Below are 14,075 nucleotides of genomic sequence, written 5' to 3'. Positions count from 1 at the left end.
TCGCCTGTTTAGTTAACTGATTTTCTTGTGCTTTTGGACCCAGGTAGCATCTTAGGACTGTGTGAACCACAGCATTATGTTCACATGCTTATAAGAGATGGGATCCTTTGGCTTTGCTAACCAGGTTTTAGCATGTAGCATGTGGTGTGAACCCAGTCCTGATACCAGGAGGAGGAAGATAGAAGTTGGATGCCTACTGACCTGGTCCGAGTCATTGACGGTAATTTTGAGGCCCCTCAAGGTTTCACCTTCCAGTGGGTGCTCATAGAGGGTCAGCTCAAATTGGTTCTGTGGCCCACTTTCTCCATAGAAGGTCGGTGGGTGGTTGTTAAGGTCTACCACCCTGATGATGACCGTGGTGGACGCATGAGCAGTCTCGTTGTCTTCTGAACCAATTTCAGAGGCCTACAGCAAACAGGAAAGAAAAAAGGATGAGGAATCTTGCCCTCTCCAACCCCCTTGTGGTCTCGTGTTGCCTTGTGGATGCTGTTCCTCCTGCAAGACTTCTGTGACTTAGCAATAGTAGAACTTCATTTGGGAAGCCAAGCAGGAAACAGTGCGAGGCAGGTGTTAGAATCCACAATGATGTTAAATGCATCATTTTTGCAACGGTGTCATAACATGTATAAGATTGGAGCTAGGGAGACAGGTGGCCTATACATTAAGTAAATAAGTAAAGGTTGCTTTCTGCCCCTTGCAGATGCCATGAAACCAGATAAATTTGGAAAAGAGCAGATTAATTACTCAACAAACACATGAAGATAGTTTTTTAAAAATAAATGTTCAAACAAGTAATACGATGAAATAGTTATTTAGTAAAACCTTTAGTGTAATGAGATCTTTAACCCCCTTTCTTTTTTAAATAATTATTAATTTTTTAAGCCAGAAAGATAAAAGCTATAATAATTAAGAAAGGGAGGAGGGAGGGAGAGGGGGGGAGGTAGGGAAGAAGGAAGGAAGGAAGGAAGGAAGGAAGGAAGGAAGGAAGGAAGGAAGGAAGAAAGAAAGAGATAGAGAAAGAAGAGAGGGAGGGAAGGAAGGAAGGAAAGAAGTCAAAAATGCAGGAAAACATAAATAAGAAATAACTTCCAGTTTTCTTCTATAACATTGTAAATAGAAATTTAATTTGACTTCTTACACTATGGTTAGAAGATAACTTTCATTTTTTCCTGTCTACTGTATTTTCTAATAATCAAACCCATCATTACACACACAAAGGCTCTTTCATGTTCTTTCCTCTTCTTTTAATTCAAAATCATACATGCTGTTTAAGTTGAAAGTTGTTAAAGCTGCAAACTAGATATCTCATTACCTCAACATGTGCGCTGACTACCCATTCCCTTAGAACTGGGGTCTTGAAAATAGATATTTTTTTTTTGTCTTACTCTCATCATCTTTAACATGCTGTGTGATTTTTATTTTATTTTTTTGCTCGTGCTGCTTCCTAGAACCTAGCTGTAACACTTTCCTGATCTACTTTAGATGCACATGAACAAATTTAGCTATTTATCCCATGATTTCTGGGGTTATGATTAAATAAGATCAGGGTTTTGTTGTGCCAATGATCTTTTTGGTAGGTGAGGTACAGACTGATGTTCTTGATGCTTCAGTTCTCTGTGGAAAAGTGTGTGCTCTCTTTACAGATGTTGAAATGCTGCACAGTATAAATCCTTCACAATCATGGCAAGACTAGAAGTTTATGGTGAGAAAGTAAGACAAAGTACCTGGACTTTCAGTTCATATACTTCTTTCTTCAGTTTAGTTGGGTTTTTAACAACAGAAATAGCTCCCGTTGCATTATTTATTTCAAATGAACCTTCACTTCCTGTGAAAAACAGAGATATACAAGGTTAGCCCTGTGGAAATTTTAGTTCTCTAGAAAGAAGAGTCATACAATCCTGTTGTCATGATGCAACTAGTTGAACCCAGCAGCTAATGACCTTGGATGGGGGTCATACCACAGAACAATGAAGTTACGTGGGTTTCCCCAAAGGCCTTCCTCTTTGGATTTTGGAAGGGATCTCAGAAGCTATCTAATGTCTATGTCAAGGGAGAAGATCCGAAATCTGAAAGGTGAGCAGAATCCAAGAGGTAATCTGTACTCGGATAGTTTTCTTGGTTTCTGAAGACAGACATGAAAGCAGTCTTAGATTACCTCTTTGCTTTTAAGAAAAAATGGTTTGGATTTAACATAGAGATCATTTGAGCAGATCTGCTAAATAAAATAGGCTTCAAGATGGCTATGAATGAATTAGATCGTGTTCCTTTCAGCCTGTGCTAAACAAAATTGCATCCTCATTCAGCTTATTGTGATGAAATGGACATGCCTTCCATTCCTCCTTCTTTCAAAAACATTTTTCTGCTCAATGTCTTTCTGAGAAAAGCAGAAGATAGGTGTATTTTTAAAATATACATTTTAAATTTCAGTAAGCCTGGAGAACAATAAGCAAAACTATCTCTAAAAACCCAATTTAGGATAGAGATAATGCTTTTTCTCAAATGGAATTGAGACAATGAATAATAAACCCTGTTTCTTCCTCTCTCAGAGAGCTTCGGTTGGGTTGGGGGAAGAGATGGACAAGGCCCTAAATCAGCAGTAGGCAGTGGCTTTTGCTCAGAAGGGGAAGTCAAGACATTTCATTCTTCTTCCTCCCAGGGAAAGGGCCCAAAAACAGAACAACAGAGCTGGAAGGGACCTTGGAGGTCTTCTAATCCAACCCTTTGCTCAAACAGGAGGCCCTCCACCATTTTAGACAAACGGTTGTCCAATCTTTTCCTAAAAACCTGCAGTATTGGAGCAGCCACAACTTCTTGAGGCAAATCGTTCCACTGGTTGATTGTTCAAGAAATTTCCTCCTTAGTTCTAGGTTGCTTCTCACCTTGGATTAGTTTCCATCCATTGTTTCCTCTCCTGCCTTCGGGTGCTTTGGAGAATAGCTTGACTCGCTCTTCTTTGTGGCAGCCCCTCAAATATTGGAACACTGTAGTCATGTCACCCCTAGTCCTCTTTTCATCAAACTAGACATAGCTGTTTTTTACATTCTCACACAAGAATACCAAATTGGAAGTAGGGAGGTGATGTAGCATCAACTACAGGATTGGAAATGTGCCAGTGTGTTTGGAGGAGAATTGTATGTTTTTGTGCCTAGCAGAGTCCCCAAAGAATCAGCAGTCTGGTGGACAGAGACTGAATTAACTATTTTGGGAAAATAGGAGCAGTGATGAGACAAAATAAACTTGACTGATTCACACACAGGAAGAGCTGTGCTTTTCCATCCCCCCACTGGTCCAGTTGGGGCTGGAGTTGGGGACGGGTTGTAGTATTGATGATGTTAAGCTCACTTGGATATGAAACACATTTTTCTAGTGTGTCATGCTTAAAGAGGTGAGACCAGTGGTGGGATTCAGCCAGTTCGCACCACTTCGGGAGAACCGGTTGTTAACCTTCTGAGCAGTTTGGTGAACTGGTTGTTGGAAGAAATCATTGAGGCAGAGAACCGGTTGTTAAATTATTTGAATCCCACCACTGGGTGAGACACTGCACAGATGGTTTTCAGGAACTGGGCCATTCAGTGGCAAGTTTTCGGAGGGCTGCAGGCCCTTGAAGTGTGGGAATTAGGCATATTCCTAGCATTGAAGATTGTCTAATTTTCGCTGAAGGATGAAAAATCACCAGTCACCTGCTCCTCCTGGACAAAAACAACCAAAGTCTAAAAAAACAGAATTTGTGGATAAAACTGTCTTGGATCTCTCTATAAGCCCACTCAAAGGATCCATGCCCTACCTCAGAATGCCAAAGTATCGGCTATATCCCAGGGGAGGGGTGGGGGTGTGTGTGGCAGTTCTTGCAAAGGAAGGTCTCGTTCCAAGTGAGGCCACTGTACCTCAGATAGCTGGATGTGAGTCCCTTCTGGTGAAGTGGGGACAAGGGAGGCAGATGGGCTTGCTGATCACGTACCTGGCTCCTGCCACGTGTCGGCTGCCCTGCCCGAGCTCCTCAACGTGATTGCCGAGGTGGCGGTGGAGACCCCCAGGCTTATGGTCATGGGGGACTTCAACCTGCCATCTGTCGGCGAAGCGTCTGAGGCAGCCCGGGAGTTCATGGCTTCCATGACGGCCATGGACCTGACCCAATTAATTCATGGACCCACTCACACGGGAGGACACACTCTGGATTTGATTTTTGTCTCTGGGCAGTGGATGAATGATCTTGAGATAGAGGCGGTAGCGATTGAGCCCTTGTCATGGTCAGATCAATCCCTCCTTAGGCTTGACTTTCTAACCACCACACCCCGCCGCAGGGAGGCGGAACAGACCAGATGGTTCCGCCCCAGGTGCCTCATGGATCCTGATAGGTTCCAGATGGAGCTTGGGCCATTTCCTGAGGCTCTGACTCATGACTCGGCTGAAGAGCTGGTGGCCACCTGGGATAGAGCGGCCGCTGACACTTTGGACCGAGTCGTGCCTTTGCGGCCTCTGACCCGTCACTGAGTTTACCTGGCTCCTTGGTTCTCCAAGGAGCTGAGGGAGATGAAACGCCAGAAAAGACGCCTAGAGAGCAGTTGGAGGTCTAGTCGCTCCGAATCCGACCGAACACGGGTAAGGTCTCATATTAAGACCTACCTTGTGGCGATAAAAGCGACAAAATCTAACTATTTTTCCGCTCTTATCGCATAGGCAGATAACTGCCCGGCTGCCCTGTTTAGGGTGACCCGCTCCCTCCTCCATCGGGGAGTGCGGGAGGATCCCTTGCAGGGTCGTGCTGAGGACTTTGTTCAGTATCTACACGATAAAATCACTCAGATTTGGGAAGGCCTGGTCTCTGACTGGGTAGGTACAGACGGGATGATGGAGGCCGGTCTTGAGAATGTCATTTGGGAGGAGTTCGACCCTGTTGCTCCCGAGGACGTGGACAGGATACTGGGGTGGCTGAACACGACCACATGTTTATTGGACCCATGTCCCTCCTGGTTGGTGCTGGCCTCCCAGGAGGTTACGCGAGGCTGGCTCCAGGGGATTATCAACGCTTCCTTGGGTGAGGGTGTCTTGCCACCCGCCTTGAGAGTGTGGTGGCGCGATAGCTTCCTGGGTATCTGGATGAAGCTGTTTATCTGGATCCGCTCCAGTCCAGCTTCAGGCCTGGGCACAGCACAGAAACGGCATTGTCGCATTGGTGGATGATCTCTGGAGGGCTCGGGATAGGGGTTGTTCCTCTATCCTGGTCCTGTTAGACCTCTCAGCGGCTTTTGATACCATCGACCATGGTATCCTGCTGCGCCGGTTGGAGGGGTTGGGAGTGGGGGGCACCATTCTGCGGTGATTCTCCTATCTCTCTGACCGGATGCAGTCGGTGTTGGCAGGGGGGCAGACGTCGACCCCGAGGCACCTTCTTTGTGGGGTGCCTCAGGGGTCGGTCCTCTCGCTCCTTCTGTTCAACATTTATGTGAAGCCGCTGGCGAGATCATCCATGGCTTTGGGGTAGAGTTCCATCAGTATGCTGACAATACTCAGCTGTACATCTCCACCCCAGGCCATCCCAACGATGCCCTTGAAGTGATGTCCCAGTGCTTGGAGGCCGTGCGGATCTGGATGGGGAGTAACAGGCTTTGACTCAACCCTTCCAAGACCGAGTGGCTGTGGCTTCTGGCATCCTGATATAGCCAGCTGGTGCCATCGCTGGCTATTGGGGGCGAGTCATTGGCCCCCACGGAGAGGGCTTGCAACTTGGGCGTCCTCCTGGATGCACGGCTGTCTTTAGAAGAGCATGTGATGGCTGTGGCCAGGGGGCATTTTCATCAGGTTCGCCTGATTCGCCAGTTGCGTCCCTTTCTGGATCAGGACTCCTTACGCACAGTCACTCAGGCACTCTTCACTTTCTGCCTGGACTACTGCAATGCTCTCTACATGGGGGTCCCCTTGAGGAGCACCCGGAGGCTCCAATTGATGCAGAATGCGGCTGCGCGGGGGATTATGGGAGCAAGGGGATGCTTCCATGTGACGCCTCTCCTGTGTGAGCTGCATTGACTTCTGGTGGTCTTCCGGGTGCGCTTCAAGGTGTTGGCCACCTCCTTTAAAGTGCTCCATGGCATTGGGCCTGGGTATTTGCGGGACCGCCTTCTGCCGCCGATAGCCTCCCACCGGCCAGTATGCTCCCACAGAGAGGGACTCCTCAGGGTGCCATCAGCCAGGCAGTGTCGGCTGGCGACCCCCAGGGGGAGGGCCTTCTCTGTGGCAGCACCTGCCCTCTGGAATGACCTGCCCCTGGAGATACGAAGGATACTAGATCTCCGGGCTTTTCACCGTGCCCTAAAATCCTTTCTTTTTCACCAAGCAGGGCTGGTGTAACCCCCCCTCCCTTTTTTTTGAGATGTTAGATTTTTAATTGTCTATGGGTTTTAGTCGGGATTTTAAATTTAGGCCAAAGTTGTGTAATTCTTTTAACAAGTTTTAAATTTTGTATTGGGATGTTTTTATTTTGGCTGTGCACCGCCCTGAGTCCAGCAGGAGAAGGGGGGTATACAAATTTAATAAAATAAATAAAATAAATAATAAATATATGAAGCATAAACTGATTAAAAAGAGAGAACATTTTTAATTAGCAGATGTATAATTATACCTCCCAGCCATGAGAACATCTCTCATAAAGATAAGTGAGAAGATTTAACTTTCACAAGTTTCGTTTCCCATGTGCATTTCTGGAGGGGGGAGGAAACACACACTCTGTCACACACTTTTTGCAACAACTTGAAATCAGCCTTATGTCAAGTATGAATGTCTTCTAATTGCCCCCCAAACCGAGCAACCTGTGAAGGGATATGAGTCAGAAAGTGAAACCCTCTTGCAAACAGCAGCTGCTTTTAGGAGCAAGTGGTTCCGTTTTTCCAGGCCGATGGCTGAGTTTGTGATTCAACAACAAGCCTAAAGCAACACGACACACCAACGCAGGGGATTTGGTGAATCATATGAGGTCAAATGTTGGGCAAGTGCAAAATGGCAATGTGTACATAAACATTTTCAGAATATTTTTCAGCAGTTGTCCTGGGAAATCATTCTGATAGGTATCGTCAAGGTTTTCTTTCCTCTGCCTAGCTCATTTATGTCTTCCCAGTTACACCAACCACTTACCATTCACAACGCTGTAATATATGTCATTAGGTTTTCCCCTGTCTCCGTCAATGGCAACCACAGTTATAACTTCCGATCCCTAGGGAGAAAAAGGGAGAAAAAAACTTTACATCAAGAGGCCTAATTTTTAGGATCTCCATCATCAGCCTGGTGCCTTACTGGCATCCCTCCATCAAAGGGGAAGGGAGGGGGGAGGCATTTGAGGAAATCCACACCTGTGTATCTACTGGTGGGAAACGGGGAGGGGGACCGACACGTGAAGAAGACCAGAGCTGTTTGTCCTGGTTACGCTGGGATCTTCAGGGCCTCTTGCCCTGGGTGTGAAATTCCAGCAGCCTAAACAACCCAGAGTTTCCCACAACATTGCAGTGATCCTGGATTGGGTGGACATAGACCAGACATTGGGGGGAAGGAGGGGGAATGATGGGTTTGGCTCTTTGTATCAGAGAGCAGGAACTTCAGATTCTGCCCTTCACTTTCCTGCAACCAACATCTTTGGTAAAAGTTCTTTTTCGCTTCCATCAACTGGAGTCAAGAGTTTGCTTTCCTAAATGATTGTTTGGGGGCAGGTCTGACACTAGTGAAGTAAAAAGAATGTGAAGTGTTACTCTGAAGTGATAAGATGGGATATCATAGTGGTATGGGAAACTTGCAAACATTTTTTGGAAGGAGACTAGACTAGACTAGACTAGACTAGACTAGACTAGACTAGACTAGACTAGACTAGACTAGACTAGACTAGACTAGACTAGAATTCTTTATTGGCCAAGTGTGATTGGACGCACAAGGAATTTGTCTCTGGTGCATAAGCTCTCAGTGTACATACAAGCAACAAAGTGATAAGTCGTAGATCATAAATCACAAAATACAATTATAACCATAAGATACCATAAGTGAAAAATAAGAAGATGAGAAAGATGAAAAGATGACAAGGATAATAACAATACAGCCTCCTACATGGTTAAATATCCTTGAGCATAAGACAGTGCTGTGGGATTTAGGTGTTCAGCAGAATGATGGCACAGGGAAAAAGCTATCTTTGTGTCTAGTTGTTTTGGCATGCAATGCCCTATAGCAGTGTTCTGAGGGGAGCATTTGAAACAGATTATATCCAGAAAAGAGATTATCTGTAGAAAATGTCTGTAGATATTTTCTCAGCCCTCTTTTTGACTCGTGCAGTATACAGGCCCTCAACGGAAGGCAGGCTGGTAGCCATTGTTTTTTCTGCAGTTCTAATTATCCTCTGAAGTCTGTGTCTGTCTTGTTGGGTTGCAGAACCAAACCAGACAGTTATAGAGGTGCAGATGACAGACTCAACAATTCCTCTGAAGAATTGTCTCAGGAGATCCTTGGGCAGTTTTGTTTTGTTTTGTTTTTGTTTTTTATTGGATTTCTATACCGCCCTACTCCCGAAGGACTCAGGGCGGTGAACAGCCACAGAATAAAACACATAAACACAAAAATTTAAAATAGAATAAAAACGAATTAAATAATTTGGCTGAGACAAATTTAAAATACCCAATAATTTAAAAACAAATTAAAATTTACATTTAAAAGGGGAAAAGATTTAGGCCAGGCCAGCTTGATGAAATAAAAAAATCTTGAGCGCGCGACGGAAGGTGCGCAGATCCGGGATCCTCCGTATCTCCGGGGGGAGCTCGTTCCAGATCGTAGGTGCCCCCACAGAGAAAGCTCTCCCCCTAGGGGCCACCAATCGACATTGTTTGGCCGATGGCACCCGGAGGAGCCCCTCTCTATGGGAGCGTACTGGCCGGTGGGAGGCTATTGGTGGTAGCAGGCGGTCCTGTAAATAACCAGGTCCTAAGCCATGGAGTGCTCTAAAGGTGATAACCAAAACCTTGAAGCACACCCGGAAGACCCCTGGGAGCCAGTGCAGCTCGCACAGGAGAGGTGTTACATGGGAGCGCCACGACGCTCCCATAACCACCCGCGCAGCGGCACTCTGAGCCAGTTGGAGCCTCAGAGTGCCCCTCAAGGGGAGCCCCATGTAGAGTACATTACAATAGTCCAGACAGGAGGTGACAAGGGCATGAGTGACTGTGCGTAGGGTTTGAGCTTTCTGAGTTGTATTGTATTGAAGCCCAAAGGTCAATGTACTAATCTTTGGATTTCAAGATAACTATCAATATTTCTATACATGTCTAGGCTACTTTTAACTCAGTTAAGATGTTAGCTTTCAATGTTCAGTCCAACATACGATCATCAGATTCTACATGAGATGGAACCCCAGTTGATACATCTGAAGGTCCAGGATCATGTAGAAGTGTCTATGTGGACATAAAATGTCTCCTCTGCTTTGTCTTGAAGACCTAGTCATGAAATCCTGCAAATCTTAAGTTTCCTGAAATGCTTAGGCAACTGAATTACTTTTGTCTAAAAAACTATTTGTCTAAAAAGAAACGTGGATGGCTTCTGGTGTCTCCTTGCCTGATTATGTTTTAATACGGAAACTATCCAAATACTGGATTGGAAATTGGAGATGGTTTAGTCCTTCTGCCTAGGCTAGAGATGAGTTTTATCTAAGGGCCACACAGTTGGGTGAACAGCATCCTTCAAGAAAGAACAGATCAGTGCTGGAAAGGGTGTATTTTTGTAGGGGTTATTCTTTTCTAAATAATAAATTCTTGATTCTCATATGTTCAGCCTGCATCTGATTAACGGCTCTTCATTACACACATGATGATGACTTATCTGTTTCTGAAATATGTGGCAAGAAAACATGACTGCCTATCCTGCTTGTCCTGGAGGTATCAGCACCCCAGTATTCACATCTTATCAATAAATAATAAAAATATTTTTCCTCAGAGGTCATTGATGCTTAATTGCATTGTATTCTTCAGTGGTTTCCATTTCAAAGTCCTCTATTTCACTGTTAGGGTGTTTCCAGATCACTGGTTAATAGTTTTATTAAGTTAATTATTAACTTTCAACATTTTATTGCCAAAGATTACAAAGTGGAAGAAAACACCTCCAGTATTCCCAGAAATTTGCCATCTGATTGGCAAAACTATCGCAACATGTACAGTAAAATATGGTGCCACAAAATAGAAATGACTATTTCTATTAAGTTAAGAAAAAGTTGGAAGAGGAATCGGCTATAAATTAAAGTTGGGTGGCAAACTCCAGAGCCAATTCACACGCTGGCCTGGACTCTTGGTTGATTTTAAATCCATTTGTAGTCTTGCAAATTAAAACAGGATTAACCAAAATCCCATAGGCAGCAATAAATTGGACTTGGATTTCTGCTGAGACTAAATCCTGCAGCTGAACTGGATTATTTGTTCTCTTTTCCAGTTTGGCAGATTGTAGTAGCATGGAGGAGTATGCTTGGAAGTCAAATTAAAATTACATTCTGGGCTCTTGCATGCTGTCCATGTATGTTGCATGTATGACAGCATTGTGAATTCATTGCAGAACAAGGCAACTTTTTAAATACCATTTTTATCCTCTCCCTTCTGTTTCCATTGTCTATCTCAGAGTTTTTTCAAACTAGGTAAGTTTAAGACTTCAACTCCCAGAGTTCCCCAGCAGCATTAAAGCCTTAGTAAGACCACACTTGGAATATTGCATCCAGTTTTGGTCACCACATTATAAAAAAAAGATGTTGAGGCTTTAGAAAGAGTGGAGAGATGAGCAACCAAGATGATTAAGGGCCTGGAGACTAAAACAGATGACGAACGGTTGCAAGAATTGGGTATGGCTAGTCTAGAGAAAAGAAGGACTAGGGGTGACATGATAGCAATGTTCCAATATTTGAAGGACTGCTACAAAGAAGAGGGAGTCAACCTATTCTCCGAAGCACCAGAAGGCAAGACAAGAAATAATGGTTGGAAACTAACCAAGGAGAGAAGCAACCTGGAACTAAGGAGAAACTTCCTAACAGTAAGGACAATTAACAGGTGGAACAGCTTTCTTTCAGAAGTTGTGGCTGCTCCATCACTGGAGCCTTTTAAGAAGAGACTGGACAGCCACTTGGGTGAAACCATATAGGGTCTCCTGCTTGAGCAAGGGGATGGACTAGAAGACCTCCAAGGTCTCTTCCAACTCTGTTGTTCTGTATTCTGTATGTTTGTCTATTTTTCATGCTTGTGACAACCATGGATTATATAATAGCTTCCTCAAGTCTCTCTTCAATGGTTCTTTCATATCAAGGTCATTTCTAAATTGCAATACAATGGCTCAATGATTTTCAATCTCCGGTTCTAGCAGAATCTCCCTGTGCTCTTCTGTTGTTTCTAAAGATCTGCTGAAGCAGCAGCCTAAAAGAAGCAGTAGGAGAAAGGGACATCAGCAGGTACTGCGCTGACATTCTGCAAATACAGACCTCTTTACAGCTCAGCCATTTTGTTTTGTGTTCCCTTTCCAGAATCCAAACTGACAGGGGAGAATATTTATAGCTCAGGGTTGAACTGTGGGGTCCTTGTTGCTCTCTGAGTTTGGTGCTTTTTCTTGCAGACATTTCATTACCAAACTAGGTAACATTATCAGTGCTCAAAGGGAATGGGCTTTATTCTCTGTTTATGTACAAATGGCTTGCCCTGTCAGTGTTGGTGGGAGTCTTGGCAGTTGTTGAATTAGGCTATTGTTTACGGTTAGCTTGTTTGTCTCAGTTGATAAATCTTTGTTTGCTCTACCCCACTTCCCTCTAGCATTGATGCTGTTTCTTAGTTAGGTAATGAAATGACTGAAAACAACGAAGATCAGAGAGCATCAAGGACCCACAGTCCTCTTCCTCCTCCCTCCCTCCCTCTCTCCCTCCTCACAAACTCCCCTCCCTTCTAGCACTGATGATGTTACCTACTTTGGTAATGAAACATTACCAAAGTAGATCATCAAGCTCAAGACAAAGAAGACCATCAAGCTCAGAGATTATCAAGGACCCCTTGGAATCCATACTGTTTGGGTAGGGTAAACAGGATCCCCATAATACTCACCACCAGTGTGTCTTCATACACATACCCATAGTAGGGTGTGCCCACAAAAATTGGTGGCGTGTCTTGAATATCCTCAACATTGATTGTGATGGTAGTTGTGGCTGAAAACACCTTGTGTTTCCCACGGAGCTTTCCACCACCATCCTGGGAGACAAAAATAATTCCAAGATTGTTATAAACCACTGGATTAACCCAAAATTGATATAGGATCACTAAGTTATGCTCATACTAACAGCACCAACCATCCCTTTCTCTTTGCTTAGTCTCAAATGCTCCTTGGAAAAATCAGATCTTTAGTAGCTTCTTGAACATCAGCAGGGATCACACTAGTGTCCAGCTGGAAGACAGGAGCTCTTGCAGAAGATGTTGGCCACTGAGTCCCTTCCCCAAAAACTGAATATGACCATCTATGTTGCCATCAGAAACGTACAGGTTTAAGGCAACTTTTCTCAAGCTAGTGTCCTTTGACTGACATGTCTAGATCAGGCAGTTCACAGAAGTTCAAGGATGAAAAAGATCAGAGATCACCAGTTATCATTAGAAATTGTACCATTTTCCATGATCTACACATCTGGTTTACTGTTACGAGTTCACCCCTTCGAGGAATATATTTTACCTTAGCCACTGCAGTCACGAAAAAAGTTCTTGCTTTTTCATAGTCAAGGTTGATCCCTGTTTTGATGCGAAGGACACCGCTGTGACGATCTATGGTAAATTTATTTGTATGGATATTCTGGAAGAAAGAAACATGGAAAAGAAAGAATGAAAGAATGAAAGAAAGAAAGAAAGGAAGGAAGGAAGGAAGGAAGGAAGGAAGGGAAGGAAGGAAGGGAAAGAAAGAAAGAAGAAAGGAAGGAAAGGCAGAAGGAAGGAAGGAAGGAGGGAAGAAAGAAAGAAAGAAAGAAAGAAAGAAAGAAAGAAAGAAAGAAAGGCAACATTGCACTGGCTATAATCAACTGGTTTTGCATAGAAGGAACCAGTGATCTCCTTTTTGAACTTGAGGGACTCAAGATAAGACTCTCTCAAGTTGAACTTGACTTTCAAGACATCATTAACACAGTCATTTTGGGCAGGCAAAGAGAAAGGAATTGGCAAGGCCCTTTAGGATGGAATGTTGACCATTTCTGCCCTGCCCATCTTCTATTTTGCAAAAAGGGACACGAATTCCAAAGATCAGGAAGTGGGACTTGTCCCACCATTCTTTCACTGCTCTCCACTATATCAGATGCAAGGCATGTTATTTTCTTCTGCAGGAGAGAGAAAATGAAATTTTGCACCGTGCCAATTGAGAGTTCAAGGACCCTTTGGAAACAGCATCGATGGGTGATATTTCAGAGAGAGCCTTCTATTTATGGAGCCAACTGAGTGCCCCAAAGGTGCTTTTTCAAAAGGCAACTGGGCTTTCTTTGCTTTTCCTGGAAGACATTTTGCTTCTCATTCAAGAATAATGGTTGTTCTTTGGGATGACCGAGAAACTCCGTAGACACCAACTGACCAAATGCTTACCGGTTCTTTTTGTTGTCCCTTTCCTAATGCCAGTGGTGGGATTCGGGTGGGCGTGGCTAGCTGGTCATGTGACCGGGTGGACGTGGCTATGTGCATAGGGACTACTCAGAGGGCTGAAAAAAGTCATTTCTGACTGGTCCTCGCACTTATGACCATCCTCACATTTATGCCCATTGTAGCATTCTTAACAACCAAGTCACTCATTTCACAACTGCTTCTCTTCACCATGGTGACAAGATAGGGCGAAAAACGTAAAATGTGAGGACAGTCGTAAGTTCGAGGAGTGGTCAAAAGTGTGAGGACCAGTCAAAAATAACTTTTTCAGCCCTCTGAGTAATCCATATGCACAAAAGGATACAGCAATAGAGAGGGATGAAGGAAGGAGAAGAGAGATGGAAGAAAGAAAGAGAGAGAGGGAAGGAAGAGAAGGGAGGAAGGAAGGGAAATTAGAATAGGAGTGAGGGTAAGAGAGGGAGGAAGAGAGGAGGA

General features: G+C 44.3%; 1 protein-coding gene across 1 annotated transcript in view; it reads right to left on the bottom strand.

Moving 5' to 3' along the window:
* Positions 1–14,075, bottom strand: part of CDHR1 (cadherin related family member 1) — a 50,653-nt gene that overhangs the window by 22,897 nt on the left and 13,681 nt on the right. The window contains 5 exon segments of the mRNA XM_070945962.1: positions 202–405; positions 1,725–1,825; positions 7,126–7,204; positions 12,081–12,224; positions 12,697–12,813. Of these exon segments, the coding sequence (XP_070802063.1) occupies positions 202–405; positions 1,725–1,825; positions 7,126–7,204; positions 12,081–12,224; positions 12,697–12,813 (645 nt within the window).

The sequence above is a fragment of the Pituophis catenifer genome, unplaced genomic scaffold, assembly GCF_029215685.1.
Source record: "Pituophis catenifer annectens isolate HBS135680 unplaced genomic scaffold, rPitCat1.0.hap2 SCAF_6, whole genome shotgun sequence".
NCBI classification, from domain to species: domain Eukaryota; kingdom Metazoa; phylum Chordata; class Lepidosauria; order Squamata; family Colubridae; genus Pituophis; species Pituophis catenifer.
The sequence above is the reverse complement of the archived record's forward strand: the minus strand, read 5'-3'. Positions and strand labels throughout refer to the sequence as shown.